The 24,922-nt window shown below is 32.9% G+C and overlaps 1 protein-coding gene across 9 annotated transcripts in view; it reads right to left on the reverse strand.

Annotated features, from left to right (window-relative positions):
• Positions 1–749: 749 nt before the first annotated feature.
• EPHA5 (EPH receptor A5) overlaps positions 750–24,922 on the reverse strand; it is a 347,353-nt gene continuing 323,180 nt past the window's right edge. For 8 of the 9 annotated variants that reach the window (XM_025435555.3, XM_049093001.1, XM_049092998.1 and 5 more), the window contains 3 exons: positions 16,091–16,284; positions 12,029–12,184; positions 750–5,416 (listed from right to left, as the gene is read on the reverse strand). In XM_025435555.3, coding sequence (XP_025291340.1) covers positions 5,311–5,416; positions 12,029–12,184; positions 16,091–16,284 — 456 coding nt within the window. In that variant the 3' untranslated portion in view covers positions 750–5,310. Of the gene's footprint in view, positions 5,417–10,617; positions 12,185–16,090; positions 16,285–24,922 lie in introns of those variants that run through there. The other variant, XM_049093000.1, reaches the window with a different exon arrangement.

Below are 24,922 nucleotides of genomic sequence, written 5' to 3' on the forward strand. Positions count from 1 at the left end.
TCAGTCTTTACATGAGGCTATTTACTAAGATATTAAATGATATATATACATTTTTACTAAATTATTACTAATTTTACTAAAATATTAAATTACAAATATAATTATATATATATATGATATATATATATATATATATATATATCTTATAATACTGATTCTATGCATAGGCAAAGGTGTTAAAGATTATTTCCATAGGTATGGTGATGTCACTTTTCATGAATGTAAATGCATTTACAAATATGATTATTAATTTCCTTGAATACAGCAGAATGGGGTATGCTTTTTACAAAAGAAGACTGATACGATATAATATATACAGAAAAAGAGGGAGCATTTGTACTTATTGACACCCTTTCTTGGAAGAATGCAACTCCCCACCCTATGCCATAAATAGATGCTGGGAAGTGAGAAGATGACCACCTCATGCTAGATGCAGAAAGTCTCTTTTTGCAGATGGTACACACAGTTTTCTGTTTTTGCAAGTAATGTTGTATTACACTGTCACAAATCAACTTCTAATTAGGTTTCCAACAATTATGCTCATGTCCTACAGTCTTATGTCAAACTCTAGTTGCAAATACTCAAATGCAGAGATTCATGAACGTGTCTTCGAAGAAAATGAATGCTGATTGCATTTTAAATATTTAGCATAGGAAATTCAAACATTTATATTAGAACTAACCGAAAATCATTATACAAACGCTGTAAGTTTAGAATCTTTTGGGGGAGGGTCAAGCATGACAATCGGATTTAACTGTATTCAAAGGGTTTTTTATTTTCTGAAAAAATATAAAATTTCATATCTTACACTACAAAAACATGTACACAAACCAAATGCACATAGAGCTTCAAATGGGGAAAAATACAGAAATGCTAATCTTTTCTTGAATTAATGCTTAGGCAGGGATTTGAGATATCCTGATGCCTAGCCTAGAATAAGATACTCTATACAGCTGCTTCTGACCTGTCTGAAACTAAGAGAATTTAATAAACATATTAACAAATGACTAAGTTTTATTCTCAGACTATTATAAATGAAATTTACACACTGTAAAAATATTAACTGTAAAACTATAGCAATCTAAGGATTCACAAATATGTTGACCACTAAAATCTCTACTGTTAATATGGCCCAGACTGAATACACATGACATATTTTGCCACCTTCAATTTTTTTCATTTACATTTAGAAGAAGCAAATGACATTTGATTCTCATTATTATAAATAGACTTCCCCTCTCTCTTTCTCTCTCTCTCTTTTTAAAGAATTGTGTCTTCTCCCAAGCAATAATTTTGTGGTCATTCTGAACAAGAACATTCAATCATTTATGTGTAAAAAGATGTTTTTTATAAACCAACATGAAAAGAAAGTTCTTATCTATTTCTTCTTTGATACATTACTATATAATTAACAGCATAATAGAGAAAAATATTCAATGTAACCAGCTGTGCTACAGAGTTGAAAAAATGATGACTTATTCTAGTTATTAATTTCAAATGGAACTAGCATTTTGATTGTTTATTCATCATCATCATCATCATATTGTACCTACTTTTTATTTATTTTGAGGTTAAACATCTGGTGGGACATAAGAAAAGACAGTTTACTATCATACTTAGCTTTTTTTTCCTATTTTTTGAAAGACAAAAATGGGAAAAAGACCTTATCTTACTATGCAACATCATACATCTAGTAAATTTCTAACATCTGAAGCAAATTTGCTATCCCACGCACCATTACAAACAAAAATCTTTTCTACAGGTAAATATTTCTACTTGTGCTTCTGCAAGCCCACTTTAAATGGGAGAAAGAACGGTGTTTGAAAAAAATTTTTTTTTGACTTTCACATAGAGATTAAATAGCAGACATGCAAACACATAAGTGTTCAACAGATATTAATTTTTCATTTTAAACTTATGAGGTGAAACTATCTCTTCACCATTGCACACTGGTTAAAACTCTTTACAAACTAAGTGAAGGATGTTCTGTATTGTATGGCAACTCTGAAATAATAATGCTGGCCACATTTAAGTTTATATAGAGTATTGGAATATAATTTTTACAGTAATTATACAACTTTAGAACACTGACTTGGTGCTTAAAAGAGAAGAAATAAAAGACCATGCATATTTTTTTTACATGGAAAAATCAAAATCTTTACATTTTTACATACAATTCAGATATTTCAATGGCCAAGAAGAACATATGAGCAAATGGGAAGATTAGGAAACAAACTATGATTGATAAAAATAGTAATTGAGTGAATTCAACAGGTTACCAGTAGGTTGAAAAAGACTCCCTGCTTGTACTTATTTTTCCAGGTTCAACACTGAGAATGACTCATGCTTTAAGGGTATTGCTACTTGATAGTTACAATAACATTATGTATTATTTGACAAAGCTATCTTATGTGCTAAAATTATTGAGCCTGTGTTTTATTTTTAGTTGTCTGGTGGGTGGCAGAATGAACCAAAAGGATAGGAAATCACACAATCAAGATTTGTCAAACCTCGCCCTAGGTTACTGCCTCGCTGCATTTCACAAGAGCTGCCTCTTCTTCTTGTTCCACTTCTCACATTTATAGATGAGATTGGCACTTCCCAATTGGTGACATATCCAGTGGTGAATAAATATTTTAGAAAGGAATTCTTTCCTTTTTTTTAATGTGGAAGAGGGCATTTCTTATTTGAAAGTCTATTTCTTTTAAAATCAGATTGACATTCCTTAGAAATTCTCAACCAAAGTGAGATATAGATGAAATCTATGTGTCTAACTTTCATCTCCATTTACGTTCCAAAAGGAATACCAAGATTGCAAAGGAATCTGATCCATATTAATTTATAATGTTCTTTTGTGAAAAAGAAGAAATCTACATTGTAACTTTAAATTCTTTTTTTTTTGTAACTTTAAATTCTAATCACTTAGATATATCTGTGTTGACCTCTAAATCAATTTTGAACATATAAATGTAGAAGACAATTCAGAAAATATCTTTGCTATATGTGAGTTATTATGTCTAGTCCTAACATTTATGATAGTTTGTATTTTAAGTCAATATGTCTATTCCTACTTGGAAGTTTCTCAATTGTTACTCTATCACTTAAATTAATTTTTTGTTTGTTTTTCTGTTTTTACAAAATTCAATAAAGTGCAACAGTCTCCAATTATTTTGTACAAAATGAATCATGTCAGTTCTTTTCTTGAAATGCACAAAGGTGTATTTCATAATGGTGATGCCTACTACTTGTGATTTTATCAAGACAGTGCCAAATCGACCTTCCTCTACTTTCTTTGCAAATTTCACTAATCTATTAAAGTATACTTGATGTGTATTTTGTTAGGACCCATGGTACAGTATAGACCTAATAAGTAATTATAGCCATAATGGGGCTGGACTAAATATACCATCTGAGAACTGCTTAGAATTTTTTTTTTTTTTTTTGCTTTTTTGTTTTGTTTTGTTTTGCCAGTTCTTTAGCAAAGAGTTACCTTACTGCTTAAGTAAAAGGTGGGCAAGGTAGAAAGAAGTTATTCCTTAAAGATTTATTCTTGTATATTCTAACATCCAACTAAAACAAGTGCTTGGAAGAGAGAATACCATTAATATCATGCAGGTATATTTTCTACAGATTTCATTAAACCAGACTATTCCAATATACTATTGCCCTGATAATCATAAATAGGCTATATTTTGTTCAAAGACTGTGCTCCTTGAGTAATCATATGTCATTCCAAAATGCGATACTGTAAAAAAAAAAAATCGTTATTTCACCGAGGAGCTCAGTTTTGTTCAAATTCTAACAAACCGTATAACATAACACGAATGTTAGTTTTCACCAAGAGTGGTACATGTACATAGAACATATCAACTAAATAATACTTTGGACTGATTTATCAATTCAATTTGATGAAACTGAATACAAGATGAAATTACCAAATGGATAAGCAGTCATTGACAAATAAAACTTGTTAACTTTTGAAACAAAGACAATTCTGAGGGAAATACATATATATGATGTATTTAATCATTCCATTGCTGCCTTAGTATCAAAATTTCTAGAGCTGAACCACAGGGAAATGGTTACAAAGGATTAACACTTAGGGGTAATGCTTAGTGCTATGTGCCTGGATTTAACAACATTAACAGAGCCTGCACAGTTAAATCCTTCTACGTCCTGCTGAAAATGTGCCCTTGGTGTCAACTTTGCTTGACAAGATATTTTCTGGGACTCAGAAAGGTGAAATTTCTTACAGGGGTGCAAGATTAATGGCTAGAAGAACTGCATTGTCACAGATATCACAAAGTGTTTTCAAAAAGCCAAAGGGGATTTAATCTTATAGACATTTCCTGTTAGTGAATAAAGAGATTTAGTAGCTTTTGGACATATGAGAGGAAGAAAGACACAAGCTTGTGTTAAATTTTCGTTTTAGTGCTTCCCTACTTCTCCTATTCATATGACACTCTGGAACACTTGTTCTCATATGTTGTTAAAATTAAAACATTATTAAAAATGCAAGCAGAATGGTAACGCACACATGTGCAAGCACCACACACAAAACTGCAACTTAAATTGATTCCTGGGTATACAGCAAATTATACAGTATATACACACGTATTACCTAGTAGTTTCTAGAAGAGCAACTAAAAGTACATTTTATAACACAGAAAAATAAATATACACCCTGTATTGTACTTGTCCTTGATCAAGCAACATATTTATACACTAGAGTCTATAACTTAACGCTGTGTAACAGCATTTTAAAATTACAAAAGAAGGTATCTATTAAGAAATTATCTAATCATATTGCTCTTCAATACACTTCTGTAGACAATTCAGATTTGAAGTAAACTTCAGTAAATTCAGCTTTTGTTAGCCCACAGATGGCTATAAACTTTTCCTTTCAAGTAGATTCTTGGAAGTTTTGAAAGGGGCTGCCTTAATTCAGTCTGTAAAGATGCTCTATATAGTTACATTTTTCATTTACAAAATTGTGTAGAAGGAGTGGAAAGGATTTGCTTGTTGCAACATAAAATAATGTTTAACCTCATGTTTTTATTCCACGTAGGTGATATTTGCTTCATGAAAAATGAAGACACTGCAGAAGATAAGGAGATTTTAGCAAAACACTGATTACAAATTCTGTGGCTGAAACAAATGCTCTCCTATGGTTTAGAAATCACGGAGTTTTCCCTCCCCACCCCCTTTTATTTATTTATTTATTATTTATTTATTTTTGTTAAAATAAATCTCGGGGCTTGTTTACAAAGTGCAGAATCATTCACTTGACGAAGTGACATTAAAATGAAGTTACAGTGGCACCATCCCGTTTACCAGCTGAACCTTCATTTCTTGAAGGCTGTTCATGATCTTCTTCTGGTGACCAACAAGAGTCACTCCAAGCCGTCTCAAATCCCTGCATGAAGAAAGCACACATTGGATGTATGTAGTGATTCAATTGGTAGCACACCTCAATATTTCACGCTGGCAAAGACACAAACATTTTGCAGACACTAATTAGAGTACAGTCCCAATTTAGAGACACGGGGTCCAATTTTCAAAGGTAGGCTCCCAAATTGTACCTTTTTACAGTCAAACATTTAATTTATGATGATAAGGAGTGCTATGATGTATATTTGCCCCCTTTTGGGGCTTCATTATTTTGGTGGCACAGAGTGGTGGAAAAACAAATTTGCACGTGCTTACTAATAACATTTTTAAATTAAAGGTACAATTTCATTGAACAATTTTGAAAATCTGGACCTACAATAGGCACAACCATTTTTTTTTTCTAAAAGAAGCATAAAATATACTTTTAAAATGTTACAGTTAAGCAGCTGAAGACCAAACTCTTCAAATGACTCACTTGGTACAATCCTTTTAATACAACAGATACCTTTAAAGGATAGTGATCACTACATTGCTCTTATAACACTTCTAAATATTTTATTTTTCACTTGGAAACCAAAGCGCCAGAGCTTTCTTTCTTTACCAGATAATACCTAGGCTCTACCGGCATTTAGAGCATTCTGAAGATTACACACTATCAGAAAGTCTTTTCAATCAAAATACATTTCTACTGTTTCTTTTAAACAAGCTTATTATTCAAAATAAAATTACAAATGTTTAGGTTTCTAAAGTAACAGCATATTATAGAGCTCAAGGTCAATGCCCATGGTTCTTAATTGTTATTTTATAGGATATTCGGAAATTCTATTCCCCTAGAGTATGTATTTGGCAAATATAATTATTCAGGTATGTTTGGTAAGTGATAACATTAATTATAGGAAAAAAATAACAAATCAAGATTTTGAAGCGACAAAACTGTTTGCCCTGTTAGATTTCTTTAATTACTTTATTGAATACATTATACTTAAATGATATTTTTGCATTCGAAGTATCTTCAAATTCTTTATATAACATATACGTAAAATTGGATAGCTTTGGAAACAAGTAAATCTCTTAAATCTCAGAGAATAGAAATTTTAAAAATGGGTACTTAGGCTCCTATATATATTAGTATTGGAAATAACTGCCTGTTTAAATAATATCTTAGGTTTCTTTTTCCTTTTATGTTTTCTTGATTTTTTAGGCTGCTTTTAGCAAATGGCAAATAGCTAAAAAAAAAAAGAAGCAATTGATACTTAGGGTGGAAACATGTTCTTTCTTAGAATGTGAATATTGCACAATTCATATAACTAATCCAATTATTAGGAATGAGCTTTTGAAAATAATAATTACAAGTTATTCTGAAAGACCTGAGAAAGAAATTATAGGTTTCCCACTAAAACTGCATGGATTTTAAATATACAATACCAAAATCTTACTTTGATATATGCATGTATATGGGTGTGTGTGTGGATGTGTGTGCGGTGTGTAGGTATGTGCTCCACATTTCAACACTTGATTGTCTCATTGATATCAAACCACTGGTTTGATTTATTTTCTTTTCCACTGGTTTAATTTATTGTTATAGTATAGGTAAATATAACTTCATTCTCTCAAAATATCTTGACCACAAGAAAGACTCTTGGTTCAGTGCTTTTGGAAATTTAAATTTTTTACGACATCTATATCATGTTAAAGAACAGAGATTTGGAGGGATTATATTTGATTAATAAATGCAGTTATAGAGCTTGTGTTTATAGGCAAATAAAACCTTTTTTTCTTCAAACCATTTCATACATCTAGATTTTAAGTTCAGTTTGTTTAAATTTTTCCAGTGAGTTAAATATAAGATTTTTTTCAAGGTCAATTTATGATCTGATTATCCCCTAAAATACACATGGAAGGTCAGACCATGGAAATGCTCCCTCCACTTATCTCCTCCCAATCCCTCTTTCCATGGAAGGAATGGAGTTATAAAAATACAGCATTGCATTTTATATATTACCATAAATTATGTGTATCTTTAATGGAATGCTGATGTTTTTAAAATCTGACTTGTCATTTCAAAAGCTGTCAAATTAATGTGCAGAGATTTAGAAAATAGCATGATTATAATGCATGCAACCTACATATACCTTTATGCAATGTGATTTTCAGTGAAAAGGTTGGAGAGAAGGAAGATCATTTATGCAAGTTAAAATTGTTCTCAGTAGCAAAGAAGTTTCTTAAAAAAATCCTGTTTAATATTTTTCTAATTATATGAGAATTTATGATTAAAATAGTGTTAGAAAAACATTTCTAGTGAAGCTTAAATAACTATCCCAATATTGATAAGTGCATTAAAGTATCTTAAGGATTGTCTCATACTTCAATGATGTCTAAAAATTGCCATTTTACCCTTTAAAGTATACATTAAATGGTCAAGTTAGCCATACTAAAGTGAGATAAATTTGATAAAAATTAAAGTATCTTACATTTAATGATAAAGTTACTGCTCTACTTATAAAAATTCTTGGAAATGATACAAGATATGCTATTTTATTCATTTGATTTTTCTATATAGGAAATTTTGTAGCTAAGTAAAATCTTAAATGTATCCCCTTTATAAATATTATACTAAATGTATCATGACCATGTGTAATCTTAGGTAATACCCAAAGCCAATTCTAATGATGATGAACTATATTTCAGCAGAGGCTTATGAATTTAAACATGATAAGAAGAGTATTGCTACATAAAAATAACTTGGCTTTTGTCAACAAAGCATGATTAGTTTTAGAAAAGCTGCAAATATAATGGATTCCCATTTATGTAATTACATTTCAGCATATTTTCAAATGTTACTCTATAATTAATATTAAATCATGGAAAACACTGATTATATGATACTGAAGTGGCAGAATGAAAAATAGAGAACAACAAGAGGTGTCTACTTGATGTTGGAGCAACTCTTGATTATTCAGGATTTCATTCACCCATTTGTGGATGAGTAATTCCCTCATTTCTTCTCCCTTCTGCTTTACACACCTTTTAGCCATATCACTGGTATTTACCCCACCAACACTGCTGGATAGGAGAAGGGAGAAGAGAAATGAATAAATATTCATTAAATTTCAGTGACTATTCTTTTTGCCTTATTTTGACCTTGCAGGTGTAGTTCTGAAATTTTTTTGGATCCTTTAGAGAATCCTGATAATATTTATATATCTACTGTACAAGATAAATATATTTACATTTGGCAAAGATTAACCATGACTGGTCATGATTTTCGTGAGTGACACATAGTGAGACTGTGAACTAGACTAGAGACTTCAGCTTAATTATGAACTAGAAATGATGAACCAGACTAGAAACTTTAGCTTAATTATGTAGAATGTAGAGGAGTAAGTACTCCTGTGTGTATTTCATGTATATAGTAAATTATGCATAATATCTTTATTGATAAGTTAAGAAATCTACTTGAATTATTGTGATTAATTTTGGCACTAGATTTGTAAAACTTCCATTTCTGTAGTGTAAGACCCCTTTTTAATAAATGATACTAACGTAAATCTCTTCAACTTACACACAATTGACAAATACTTAAATTCATGGGATTTTGATCATCTTCTGAATAATCAAAAGTTGATAGTACTGGTCTGATAATAAGTTTTAAAAGCAGCTGTTATACTGTCCTTAATACAGATCTTTAGATTCATTTTGCAACTCACCGTGAGCTTACAATTCCCCCTGTCAACCACAATTCACTGCATTTACACACCATAGTACAGATTACACCATTACTGCCACAACAATGGTTCTGTGTATTGTGCACAGAATAGAAAGATTTAGGCACAGAGAATGACAGACAGGACATCTAAAGTTGAAAACCACATTGCTGAACACATTTTAATTTTAGGACTGTTAAGGTTTTCATTTCTTTTCCACATTAAGCCATATATACATGTGCTGGGGGAAAAAAAAGGAAAAATAAAAGGAGAAAAAAAGGCAAAAAACAAAGATAAAATAAATAACAAACAAAATTAAATTTTTATCAAACTTTGCTATTCTGAAAAAATGGTAATATTTTCTATTCCTTTTTCTAAACCCACGATGAAAATAAATTTGATGGCATAAATTCTAACATAATATTCTAACTTAAGTATATGGCAGTTTGACCTTTTTCCTTATACTAATTGATCTTAACTTTTTCCCCCATCTAACCATTTATCACAGGTATACTTCCAGTTCTTAGTTTCTATTATGCCTTGGCAATAACGCTGATGATAATATTTTATTGTTTTATTATAGCATTATGCAGCCTTCGTAAAATTAGTATTTACACTGGATAAAGACCATATATAAAAAATCATTATCTAAATATTTAAGAACTTGTCTTTGTCTTTGCTGATATCCCGGCTCTTTTGCCATGTATCTTTAATAATTTTTTTGGTGAAAGGCAAGCAAGATGCACAGATAAACTTTTGCTCTTATTCCTGACTGATTACTCACTGTTCCATGAGTTATTTAAATGATATTTTCATAAATATGTTATTGTCAAATAGGAAAAAATATGTTTAAAAACACAATAAATAAGAGGACATATATTTAAAGGTGCTGGAAATCAACTTTACTGGATTTGAGGTTTGTTGGCTCAGTTCCTATTAAGGAATGGGTAATTATCTGCCCAGGAATCTGAAGCAACTGACAGATGGAGACCAGCGTCTCTGGACAGGAAGATGTTAGTGAGTCTCCTAATTTTACTTTACTCTTCCAGTTAAGGTAAATAAATCAAAAGATAAATATCTTAAAGGAGGTAATATGGCAAGAGGTAAGAAGATATCAAAATAATAGACAGAAAAAGCTGAACCAAGTAGAGAGAAATTGATCAAACAAAGACAATTAGAGAAATGAAATGGGGCAGAGAACCATAATTAGAAGATAGGAGAAGGTTAATAAGTCTTGAAAGAAAAGATAAAGAATGAAGAATGTTTGGGAACAGAGGAGTTGACAAGTAAATCAAGAGAAAATAATTAAAAACAATAAAAAAGTGAAACACTGAAATATAATGTTAAAATATTCAACATTTTGGGGCCCCAAAAAGATAAAGTAAAAGAGAGGTAGTTAACTCAAAAAACATTATTTGTTATTAAAACTATTCTGTGAAAGGAGAAGCAAAAAGATAGTGGATGTAAATATTTATATATACATTTATGTATATGTGCTATTTTAATAAAAAAAGAGACATCATTTAATGCAAATAATTTTATTATATATTTACAAGTAATCTGACATTGGGTAGAAGAAATACCTACAGTATCATTTTAATATAAAATGACAAATGACTTTAATAAATTAAAATGACCATTTTTACTGAAAAATTAAATAGCAATCATGTAAAAATAGTTTTAAATCATCAGCAAAATTTTCTGTTTACTATTTTAAATATAGGACAAATGAGTTCTTTGAGCATCCAAAGAAATAATGGGCAAAGCATACGTGTCATCAAATAGATACAATTTGGTGGTGAGGATGAGGATGAGATTCAGCAAATTAAGAGAGCATGCTGAGTAGTGATTTTAGGTCCAACAGTTATAGATATGAGGAAGAGAAATGCTGAGAATGTGACATTATTTGGTGACAAATGACGGTACCCTGTTACCTTTTGTGTGGATGGGCAGTGAATTCAATGAAGCAAAGAATGCCAGACTAGAAACGGCGAGAGACAACTGCTCAGCGTTCAAATTGTGTGAAGTAATGGAATAAGGACTGTGATTCAATGTGTTAGAATGTTCTATTATATTCTAATCCTTACAATATTTTAACCTTTGAATTTGCAGGTAAGTTAAAGTAAATTGTCATTATATTCACAGGTTAAAACATTATTCACGTTAATGTAATCTAGATGGAATCACCATAACAACAGTTAATTTTTACAAATAACAAATATTGGGCTAAAATAATTACACATACAGAGTATATAATAAAATACAAACAACTTACAACCTTAAAGAAGTTAATATTTAACTCTAGTAATTTTTTTATTTAATAAGATTCGATAAATGTTATCTTAAACGTGCAAACAGAAGAGGGCACAATTGGTTCCACTGAGATTGTACCAAACAAGAAATCAGAGGCAGAATCTAATATACCCTTGGATTGCAAGGATATAAGGTGCACCACTGAGAGATTAAATGAGATTCCTGCCTGGGAAGCTTTGTTGAAGCTGTTGCTACCCGGTTATTCGTCACAGCCAACATTTGAGAATATGTTTTGGGGTTATGTAGGACTAGCCACACCAATTGTGCTTACAGTTTGTTTTGTAGTTACATTCATATAACATAGGTACCAGTATAAAAACTTTGTCAAGAAAACATCTTTTCCACAACACAAAATGCCAGTATTTTGCCAAGGAGCTGTTATTCCAATTATTCCAATATTATAATGCTATTTGTTTGAAGCAAAGAGGCAAAGATACTGGCCACAAGTAGCATTAACCATGCAGTTGTTAACAATACAGGCTAAAAAAGAAGAGGCTTCTTGGAAAGCTGTCACACATGGACAAAGGTTAACTGATTTCCCTTGACCTCATCCAGATTGGATTCCGAACAATTTTTCTCGCCCCAGCAATTAGGTAAAAATTATCAGAAAAATTACTCACTCCAAGGTGACCTGAGCCACAGCGTCCATTGAACTGTATCCATTTTCCATGAAAATCTCTGTATACCGGCCCATTTTGATTGCTTCTAGCCATTCACCTACTGATCTGTAGGCCCCAGATCCCAGTGGGCCATGTTCTGCCAATAAATTAGATACCCTAAAATATAGAAAATGGTAATATTAAGAACAACACTTCAATTCTTTTATAACAAATCATAATGTTAGCACACCATCAATGGATCTGGGGTTTATATTTTTAGGGGAAATATATACTAATGTTAACATGGAAGAAAATAATTCAAAATATAGAACACAAAACTAGACTATTCAGATTTTTTTTTATCCAAAATCAGTGAAAACTTGTAATGGCTTAATAAGTAAATGTTCTGTGATACATATAAAACATTAGCTGAAACTTCCATGTGGTGATTTAGATGTATTTACTTCTTATTATTGTTTTTCATTTGTTAAAATAATAGATAAAATGCTACCAAAATTAGATATGAGGAATAATTTGTGTAAAGCCAGTTGCTCCTAGATTTTGCTAGAGAAATTCAAGCTCATTTAAGCTAATTTCCCAGGAAGTCCAGAAGTTATTTATCATGATTTTATGCTCTTACATAAGGGTGCTTGTTAATTCACCCCAGGAGTGATAGAACTGGGAAAACAAAATGTAATCCCAAATACATAAGAAAACAGAATAGGATCAATGCAACCACGAGATGCTCTTAACTGTACTGAGCTCATAGTTTTTGGCCAATAATAATAATATGATGATGATGATGATGATAACTATTTCTGGAAATGTATCCTAAGGAAAAAGTAATTCTCTCTCTTCCTTGGCCACTATTACATTGAATATTCCTTGACTTCCCTTTATTTTTTTATTTTTATTTTTTAAAGATTTTATTTATGCATGAGACACAGAGAGGAGAGAGAGAGAGAGAGAGGCAGAGACACAGGCAGAGGGAGACGCAGGCTCCATGCAGGAATCCCGATGTGGGACCTGATCTCAGAACTCTGGGATCACATCCTGAGCCAAAGGCAGACACTCAACTGCTGAGCAAGGCAGGGGTCCCACCTTGACTTCTCTTTAATCTTCTTTGCCTGTTACTACTCCTTTTCCTGACTTTAAAATTTGGAGGGACCTAGGACTTGGCTTCTGAATCTTCTTTGCTCATGCTAGAATTTCATTCCAGGCAATTTTACTCACTTCTATGTTTCATGTAGCAACTATTTTTCTCCAATTTTTATCTCCAGCCTAGGTTTCTCATGCATTCGTACAGCTACTACACACCTCCATATTTCTCATAGGAATATTGTCCCAACATGTCTGAAGCCACCTTGTCATCTTTTTCACATCCAACTCCACCTGAAGTCCTCCCCCCTCTAGTATATAATGCAATAGTTCACTCCTTCCATGTCCTCAAACCCCTCACAATCTATCATTGTGTGTACTATCCATTCTACCTCCAATATATTGCACATCTGACCACTCCTCTCTATCTCATTTGCTGCCACTTCATGTCTTACCTGCACAACTACTGTAGCCTCTGAGTTATCTTCCTAAATTCTATTCCTACTTTCTACTGCAAAACCAAAGTTTTTTTTTTTTTTTTTACTGTTTTCATTTTGTTCAGTATCTTTCTTCTCTAATAGTGTGTTGCTCAATGCCGTATACTCAGCACCCAGCCCATAGCATGACACAATGTGGACACATAAATATCTGGATGAATAAATGGGTATCTTGTGATTTGTAACCTTTGAGTCATAGGGGTCAAAGGTTTGATGAAGATAGAAATACAAGAAGAGTAGGATCTTGAAGTTGAAATTATGGAAGAGTTGAAATTTTTAGTAATAGATTGTAGAACATGACTGTGAGAGAGAATTCAAAGTAGGCTAGTGCTCAGAATCATTGAAGGAGGACATTTCAATGTACTGAGAGGTATTCAAATATCATCTCCGAGGTTACCTAAATCACCAAGTTTTTTGACATGGGTGGGAACGATGTAAAAAAGAATGATCAGGGGATCCCTGGGTGGCTTAGCGGTTTAGCACCTGCCTTGGTCCAGGGTGCGATCCTGGAGTCCCGGGATCGAGTCCCACGTCAGGCTCCCAGCATGGAGCCTGCTTCTCCCTCCTCCTGTGTCTCTGCCTCTCTTTCTCTCTCTCTATGTCTATCATAAATAAATAAATAAATATTAAAAAAAAGAATGATCAGGAACTAATATCTTCTAGAATTAAGATTTGTAAATGACTAAACAAACAATAGCTAGTGAGTGGGATAGTCTTAAGCCAAATCTGTTTAAATGAAACCTAGTAAACTCATTCTATATATTGCATACAAAAAATATGAAACATTTTTGGAGATTCTTAAACCGCTCTTAATCTACAATGATACAATATAGACTAACACAATTTAGAACACCAAAACGTCTCTTTACAATTTTCCTTTCTTTATGTCCATTTGTGATAGCATAATTCAAGCAAGTAGATGAAAGAAATGCTTAATATTTTACATGACAGTAAATAATTTAAAAGCAGATATTTCAGGAACAACATAAGGAATATTCACTAAGAAGATAAATTCTCCAGTTGCTACTACAAAAAGTTAATGATGCTTGAACAGAAGTTGAAGATTCATTCCTCATTTGTATTTAAAAATGACTTTTTGCCTAGTAAACAAATGTTATGTTGGAATCATAGAACTTATGTAACTTTACCAACAAATTATTTCTCATTTAGTTCATGCTAATAGGCAGCCAATTTGGTTATACTTTTTGTAAAAATAAAAAAACTTCCTCAAGTAAGTGAAAATAACAATTGGTCATTTTTTTAAAGTATAGAATCAAACCCTATTTATTTTTTGAGAGGACAATTCTGTAATTTATCAGGTTAAAGAGAAAAGCATGTTTTACATATATGCAGCATTATTTAAATATATTCATGTGCATTCAGAAAATTTTTTAAAATGCTCATTTGTTTACACAATTTTTCCTATAAATTACTCATTTATCAGATTTAGGTCTTGTTCCAACTGAACAGTAAATGATTAGCCACATATCTGTGTACAACCAAATAAGAGCAAAGAATCTCTGAAGGAATTGTCATTGTTCATAAAATATGACAGACACTAAAATCTGTTAACACAGAAATTAGAGTAATTATTATTAGATATCTCTGGTTTACAACATATCAGTGCTTATTTAGCTTTTCCCTATGATCTTAGAATCTCATTTTGCCTCATCTACAGTTATGTGTCATCTAAAACACATGAAAATAAACAATTTGGGCTTTTTAAAAATAGTTTTTCAGGAAACTTCTATTTTGTTGATTGATGATTGATTTTAAGAGATTTTTAGAAAGTATCAACTTTATGCCAGACTCTGAAGATGGCCAAGATAGAAACATAGTCCCAAGACTATGACACGCCAACATGCGCTGTGCTCCCCATGACGAATACAGATTCAGGGTTTGCACAGCAGCAAAGATGAGGCTTCTTTGGCAAGCTGCTTGGGCTGAGTTCAGGCCTGTAATGGATTCCGCCCCAAAGAGGAGGTCTGCCAAGAGTGAAAAGTGCTCACTGCTGTCAAGGCCTTATTTATTTATTTTAGAGAGAGAGCATGAGTGGGAGGGGCATAGGGACAGGGAGAGAGAATCTCTAGCCAACTCCCTGATCAACTGGGAGCCTGAAGTGGGGCTGGATCTCACAACCCAGAGATCACCACCTTGCACCCATAGGGAGTCTGTGGCTTTACTGACTCTGCCACCCAGGCACCCCTCATTTGAGTCTTTTTAATGTTACCTAAACTTGGCTACAGTTAACACTTTTTTGAAACTGGCATTTACACTGTCAGATAAGGTGTTGATGCTTATAACTATTTAAATTATTTAAGAATAATACATTGTAAGAGACTAGCATTATGCAAAAATTGTATTTACATAAATTAGTATCATATAGATCCATAGATTTGGGGGTATAAATAATGATTTTATTGATTTAATATTTATGGCATCAATCTGAATTAACTCCACCAGGAAAACCTCAAGCCAGGCTTCATACCTGCTCGATGCATTAACCAGTGTCTTCAAACTACTTGGGTTACGTATCAGTTTATCCAACATGTTGACGATCTCATCAAACTTGGGCCTGCTATTTCGGTCCTTCTGCCAGCAATCCAGCATTAATTGGTAGAGAGCAGCAGGGCAGTCCATGGGGCTTGGCAGACGGTAGCCTTCCTCTACTGCTTTAATCACCTGTGTAAAGCAAAACAGAACCTTACTCAACACCACAAATTTAGTACAGAGTAGCTTGAGAAATTTCCTACTTTTCATCCTTTCTTAGTCTTATTCTTGCAGTAATAACCAGCATCACTATCTTTAAAATCTCTGATTACTTCCATTTGCTGCAAAACAACATAAAAAAGTAAATATGTTATCACACTGTAAAACGATAGGTTTTCTTCATATATTACAAAGAAAATAAATGGTAATCATTTTTACATAAAATCTTGATGAAGGGTGATTTGTAAAATTAATTGACATCAAAATAATGTTCATGTTTTATTTATCCTTGCATTCTGTAATCAAATAGGGATTACATTTGTTAGTGATTTCTCTGAAAAGTTAATGTCTTTTTAATGAAAAATTATGGGCAGATCCACATTTTTTAAAGCACTAGAATGGCAATTTTACTTCAAAAGAGACTTTTGGATGGTAAATGATGGATAAGTCAAAGGCTAAATTAGCATAACTATCTCATGTATCATTTAATAATGTCAAAGTCTGCCTGTTTATTATCATCTACCTATTTTTGTCAGGAATTTGGAATGACTGCCTAAGTTGCACAGGCATTACAAATATCATTGATTTTATATAAAACCACACATATGAGTATTGGTCTAATTGTGAAATTGTTTTATAAAAAACATTCATAATGCTGCTGCCATCAAAATATCTAACTATAGAAGAAATTTGTTTATGCTTCTGAACATAATACAGGTTCCATTCTAGAAAATTCAAATATCTAAATGATACCAAAACCAATAATGATAAACACATTTCTCAAATTCCTATTGTGAATATTTCCTCAAATATTAAAGCTAATTAGATTTTTCGACAAAGAGTTTAGATTTGATTTGACAAATGGAAAAATAAATAATTATTAGAATAGGAAATTTACAAAAACAATTTTGAAAGATTGGAAAAAAACAGTCTCTCAATGATAAAGGACATGGCATCTGAACAAAAGCAATGATACATGGAAAGTTGAAATGGCAGATTTAAGAGACATTTATGACATAGGGGAAGAGGAGAGAGGAGAGAACATATGTGAGATAAGGCAAGTTCAGACTTATCACACTGGATGGTTGTTGCTCTTTACTTTAGATGAACACATTTATTGGAGTGGGAAAGGTTGACAAGTATAATTTGGAGCGTGTTTTGTTTGGGGTGAGTAGGGAACACCCAGATGGCAATTTGCAGGAATCTGGCTAGGGTGCAGGACATATTTGAGATGATAATGTAAATGTGAGAGTCATCAGCATTTGGTTACCCCTTTGAAGTTAGATGTGGTATATATCTCCCTGGGAAGGGCATAAAATAATAGTTGCTGAGAAGTACAAATAGTTAAGTTCAGGCAGAGAATTCAAAAGTACTCCCAGACTCCAAAAATAATCAGATAAATTACTATATGACTCTGAGTGAAATTCCTGAGAGTTACCTACTACCCTAATGAACCTAAATCAAAAACAATATAAAAAATTAAAGGTAAACCATAGTAGAAACGATTACAAACTGTAACATATGATTAGCCTAACCTAATGTGTTAAAAGTTCATAAATATTGAGAAATAAACAACAGATTTGTGAGAAATAGATACTAACCAAAAATTTTAAATAAATTTTAAGAAAACATTCATTCTCACTGGTGATCAAATAAAAATAAACAAAAATAAAAAGGACCATTTGAACTTACATATTGATGGAAGTTCATTTATTCATTAATTTGCTTATTATAAGGTTTATTATTGATGTCAATCCTGGGCTATTGTCTTTAATAACATATATACCAAAATAAAATGTCCTAGTATAGTTTAAGTCATGAAATATTTCACTATGCAGTAAGAACAATGATTTTTTACCTACTTAAAATCTGATTTCTTCCATGAATTTTTTCCCAAAGCTGCTACCAGTAAGCTCTATTCTTCCTTTAGCACCTATTTTTTGTAAATACTGTCTTTTTTTCCAATGAGCACTAGTGTTCACATATAACTATGAAATGAATAAATTAAACCAAGTCATTAGATTTAAGGTAATTTTATAAGTTGTTTGATTTGAGACATTATTTCCAGAATGTATTACTTAATCAGTTTTATTTTCACGTAAACATATATACACAGAAATATAATACCATGTCTCTAAGTTAACTTAAGTACTTGGCCTGGGAATTAGGTCATTGAATTTAATTCTAAATTCATCTTTAGACTCTATCTTCAAAGTATATTTAAACTATAACTTTACATTTTATATTTGGACACAGTGAATTTTTTTTTTTCATTTTTAACTACCGTTTCCTTCATAGTTTGGGGGAGAAATGACTAGCATTCATACTCCGGTAGCTTGTGAAATGCTTGAAATTCATCAAAGTGCAATTTAAGCTATTCATTTTATCATACAGTTTATAATGTATAACCAATGAACTATAATCTCAATTGGGTTTCTTATTACTGCTACATTTGTTTATGTGGATGGATGACATAAACAAAAGAAAGAAAGAGAAAAAAGAAAAAGACAACCAGAAGTTTTACAATTTGGCACCAGTTCATATGTGTTACATCTGAAGTATTATTACGAGCTACGCATTTTCTTGGCATTCACATGTAAATCAACAGTCTGAACACAATTTTAAGAATGTTGCTTCTCCTAATATATAAAACTTCAATACTGAGTCCCAACATGGCACTATTCACTTGGTGGCAAGTTGACTCTACTGGGACCATTCTGTCATGTGAAGGTCAGTGGTTTCATCCTTTCAGATACATATACCCATTCTGGGTACAGTTTGTTTTTGCTTCCCAAAGAGCCTCAGTCAGCATTACAAACTTTACAATGCTTGATCCACAAACACTGAATCCCATACAGCACTCAATGAGGGCATCCACTTCTAGGGAAGAATATGTCAGAGTATCACATACTCAGTGAGGTACTGGCAAATGTTTAACAACTGGCCCTCCTTGAGGGGTGGGGTGAGCAACATATTTGTATCATTTTCTTGTTTATGTGGTATAAATACTCCCTCCATGTCAAGTGCAAACTGTCAGTATGATCTCATTCTGAAAATCTGCTAGCTGGTATGGGCTGGTTCCAGCAACCACTACACATAGTTCACAAGGCATGTAAGCTGCGTTCACACAATTAGAGTAGGGAAAAATAACCTGTGGAACCCAGGTGATATACTTGGGGCTTCTTGTTACTCTTTTGTAACAACTGTGGCCTGTAAATGCTAACTCCCAAGAACAAAAGATGGATTCAGGCTACCAGTTCAGCCACCATGACCTGCCAAATTGATAAATGAGGAGAATCCAGAATGGATAGTGGAGGAAGCAGAGGCAAAGGACTAGGTGAGGTCCTGAGATCAACTGAAACCACAGGGACTATAGTTAATTCATAAGCTGCCTCTTAAAAAAAATAAATAAATAAGCTGCCTCTTCTGAGTTTCCCCTCAAGAAGAAAAGCCCACAGAACCATGAAGTAGATACTCCCTGAACCCATGTGGGGAAGTAGGTCTGTGCTGCAAATGTGTGGGGTGTAGCAATCATGAAAATTTGTCTCCTCAGATCTTTACCCTCTGGGTGGTAGTTGACCAACAATCCTTAACCCTAAACCACCTAAAGCTATCATCACATTTACACCAACGCTAGGGTCTGCATGGGTTATTTTCAGTCAATTATTGAGCATGGCATTGATAATAAGATGAGCTTATTTCTATGTTATTCCTATGATTGCAACATTATCACAGTCTGACATCTCTCCCAGCTATCCTTCATTCCTTTTCCTTACAAGAGTTGCTTCTTCATCCTACTAATGTATATCAAATTCATTCTTTGCACAGGCTTTTTGGAGGACCTAGACTAGCCCAGGCATTATATCATAGGTACTACAGTACAAACTGTATATATATATATTATCTGCATTCATTGTTACCATATATTTGTAAGATAGGAATTACCATACATGTTTTATAGATGAAACACTTGAGACTCCAGAAGGTTAGTTATTGCCTTTGTTTACAGCTAAGAAATTGCAATGGTAAGATTCACATTGAAGTCTCTCTGGCAAGTGAACCTGCAGTCTTCCTATCCTGGTGCTGAGTCACACCACTGGAATTAGAAGTAAATATGTCCCAAGAAAATAATTGGGGAGAATTATGGATTTTACTCTATGGAATTAGATTTTTGTGTTCTGATGAATTAAGTTCTATATAGGTGTGAGTGCCTATGTTGTTAGGTATTTACTTGGAATCTTACATATGAGTCATTTTGTTATTGTGAGATATGATGCTCTTCAGAAGTGACTAGAGTTTAAGAATATATTCCTGGAAATAATTTCAGATACCAGAGAAATAGTTCCAGATCTACAATTTTTTGTAGGATTTGTTTTGTTTCCAATATTTATTCAAAGTATTTTGAGTATGTTTTTTTTTCTTAGTATATCAATCTTAGATCAGTAGTGTTCCAGTGATTAAAGAGATCTTAAAAATCAAGTCCATTCCCTTTGTAATCACTGCAACTGACCAAGAGTTATAGATTCCAAAATGACTGGCTTTCAGTTCAAGATGTTTGTGTTGTTATTGTTGTTAAATAGCAAGGTACAGGATTTTTGAAATTAAATACTGATATTTTTTGTGTCACTTTTTCCAAAGGGATATGTATTATCATGAGGCTACCAGTTACTAAAATAATTACTTTCCTCTAGGGGCAGGCAGCATTATCCTTAGAAGACTAATATTATCTTCAAGACCAATATGTGTTTGTCAAATACACTCATTTAGATACTACTATACTACTGAGGCTCATAAGTCAAATAATTTGTTCACTGCCAAACCTTTGTAATTTTCCGTATTTATCTGAAAACGAAATTCTTCATACTCCAGTTAATTATAACATTCTGTGTGATGTCGTAAAATATCCTTTTATCATGAACTATTCCAACAACTAAAGATATATGTATCTTTGTATGTATATATGCATATATACATGTATATATCTTTGTGTATATATATATATATCTTTGTACATATCTTTGTATGTATATATACTATATATCTATATATATTGTCCCATCAGAAACTACACAAAGAACAGAAAGATGAGAGGTACACCCACAACGTAGGTTGACATCATTTTGGGGTCAAAAATCCTTGCTGCCTTAGAGTGAGATCTAGGGCAACAGAAATAGTAATAGAAAACTGTCAAAAAAAAAAAAAAGGAACAAAAGTAATTCTAACATGAGAAGACTGAGAAAGATAAATGAGTTTTTAAAAACATTTTGTAATCTATGTGCTTTATATATTCTATGCATTCATACATTTCCCACTAAATAAAAGAGAAAGACACTGTCACTAGATATAAACATGCAAAGCAATTAATTATTTTTTTATTTTGGTTTTGATTTTAAGTTCAGAAAAATGTTGACATTCAAAATGTTTGATATCAAATAAAGAAGCTTCTACTGACTTCAGGATATTATCTTAACTTCCTAGGTTTGAATCAAAGTTCATGGTCTGGTATTAAAATATCTTAGTCATTCCAGCTTATTTTTATTATGTGTTGTTATGTTTCTTCTTTGTGATGACAGAGGCAATCCTAAATCAAAAGAAACCACCTGCAGCATTCTGTCCCCTTGACATAGTGGAAAGTATCCTCTGAGAGACTTAGAATATTCTGCATGCCTTGGTAATGTCATATTTTCCTGTTGCAAAGCCCTTTTAGAATCAGATAGTATTTGCAATGTAGAGATTGTGGGATATATCATTAAAAACACCAAATCAGTACTTCCATTTTGCTCTCTGAGAATTTGTTTCAAAGAAATATTCAGTGATCATGACTTTCAAATACAGTAGATCCATCATGTTTCTTGAATACACATTGGGATAGCAATTGAGGATATCATACTTAGTACTATACATAGAAACTAAATCCTACTAATGATTGTGAACTTTGCTGAGAAAATATATAGCTTTTATTGTATTTTATTAAAATCAGACATTTTAGAAAAATATGCAATTATATAGTCATTTGCTGTTAATCCTATTTAGATTCTTGGAAAACCCAGCCAAAGCTGGGTTATTAATTTTTATTGTTATAATTTAATTATATCAATTTTTATTGTTATAATTTCCTGAGAATATTATATCAGCACTCCCTTTTATTTTTCTTAGTAGTTTGAAATAAGTTATCTGATAGACTGTTAAGAATCACAAATGGCTGAAATAATAAAAAAAAAAAATGTCTCCCAAATCCTTCATACCTTCTTGTTTCTATGTCCTTCTTCATGTAACTTCATGTAACTTTAATAGTGGGCAGTGTGATTGGGCCAATCCCCTGATTATGGGATTGGCTAATGTGATTTTAGCAGATATGTTACCAAATGAGGTGCAAATTGGGATCATTCTGGCCCTTCAGTCACTTGACAGAGAGTTCACACCAGGCTAGTCTGCAAGTCTCCAGAAGAGGATGAAAGCCACATGGATTAGAGTCAAGGTGTGCCAGTATAGACCAGCCAATCCCAGAAACAGGAGCACATCCCGTCAAGATCAACAGAAACACTTACAGTGCATTCACCCAGCATCATGTTTTCTTGTAGTCTATAATTTTCTTTATGACAGATGTGACTATATCAGATATAATTGCCAATAATGTAGATGACAATGCTGTAGATGACAATGTCATACACATAGCTGGGAAGGACTAATAATTCTGAGTGACAGAATGAGAATTCAAAAAATATTAAGTTTGAGAAGAGGTCAACTAGGCAAATAGGGGACAAAGGTTTTCCTTGAGTGAAAGAACTAGCCCTGCTGGTAGTATGCCGGAATAAAATACTTTCACAAAAATTAAAGGGAGAGAATGGCATTAAAATCAGCCTTGAGCAAAGTTAGAAGCCAGACTGTGAAGAGCACTGTTGTTCAAGTTAGTATTTGGTATTTATCTGGGGAACTGTAAGTAGCAAATAAGTGCGGTCTTTGTTTAGACTATAAAAACCAGAGTAATCATTATGTATTGATAAATATATAGTATCTTATAATATTCAGGTGGCTGATCTAGGATCACTGGTTGAAAACAAAAGGGAAGAAGTAGACACTGATTCAATCAGAGACAGCATGGTAGTCTGGTACACAAATTTTAGAGAATCATGTTGAAATTTCTGGTGTTACTTTTATTATTTTTTGTGAGCTTGAGAAAGTCATTTAATCTCTCGAAGCTCAGTTTCTTAACTGCAAAACAGGAAAAATAATAGCGTCTTCTGATGAGTTGTTCCGTGATACTTTTTTTTTCTTAACCATAGCCCTCGGCCTAAAATCACAAACCTGAGGAGAACAGACACTATGTTCTCCAAAATTTAGAGAAATATAAGTCAGTACTCCCTCCCAAAGCCAAATGAGTGGGACACAGAGAAAACCAATTGTAGCAATTTTAGGTAACTACAAAAAGAGGAGGTTGGCTGCCTTGCTGCAGGCTTATTGAGAGGTGGGGATGCATTAAGCCCAATTTACTATTGCTATCAGAGAAGAATGCCATGAAATAACTCTTGGAAAAACTGAAGTGTGACCCTGGTTTCTCACCCAGAGAAATGTGAAGAAGGCAGGCTGTCTGGAGCAGTCTGCAATAATGGTCCAAAAGAAGGAACAACGGGAAAGCATCCCACTAGAATGGGTTTCCGTCAGGTGAAGTGCACATGTGTATGGTACCGTGAGAGATCGTGAAGTGGGTAGACAGTGAGTGAGAGGAACTCAGAGAATTCTGTTGGAGTGCATCCTCATCCTCTAGCGACCTGCAAGGAGAAGCCTTCCCCAGGGGTCTGTGTAAGACCTCTGACACGTACCTCACTAGACAACTGAGGTTTGAGTATGAGCCTGGCAGGAAGCATCAGTAAACTCACAGAAAAACAATCTTGCCCTTTCTTTTCTACATATCCACCCATCAAGGACAACCCTGAAAAATCTAGATACAAACTTTGACGAAGGAGGAAGAGGAGCAAACACATGACCATTCTTCCCTCCGAGTCTAGGTGCTGAGGATCACGCTGACCCTGTAATTGTGGAAAACGCTTTGAAATGGATATGGCATTGACTTTGATTTAGACTGGACTTGAATTTTTATATCTGAAATTGAATCTTAATTACTGGCATGGGACTGTTGTTTCAACAAAATGCCGTTGAACAACTATAGTATTTGTCTAATAACCAACCCCTGAAGGCATAGGAGTAGGAGATTTTACAGAGCATGGATGGAAGAAATAATTGGAGGAAAAATAAATGTTTTAAATCAGTATGATGTTGAGTTCAGACTGCTCCATATACCGGTTTTAGAAAGAAGTAATGAGGTAGTTGATAAAGCACTTAAGACAGTATGTGGCACGTAGTTAGGGCTCAATAAATGTTAGCTGTCTTCATAGTTGTTGGTAAGTTGAAGGGAAAATATCAAATTTCAATGTGATCCAAAATGGGAAGGACTGTACTGAATAGTAACAATGAAAAATTACAAAAGCAAAGACCAAAGAGCCATGTGTCAGGCATCACATAATAAACATCTGAACTTGAATAGAAGATTCTTTCATAGCTCTTTTCATTTCAGGATCCTACTATTCTAAGCATGCATTATTTTTCTACATAA

Source organism: Canis lupus, chromosome 13 (assembly GCF_003254725.2).
Source record: "Canis lupus dingo isolate Sandy chromosome 13, ASM325472v2, whole genome shotgun sequence".
Lineage (NCBI taxonomy): Eukaryota > Metazoa > Chordata > Mammalia > Carnivora > Canidae > Canis > Canis lupus.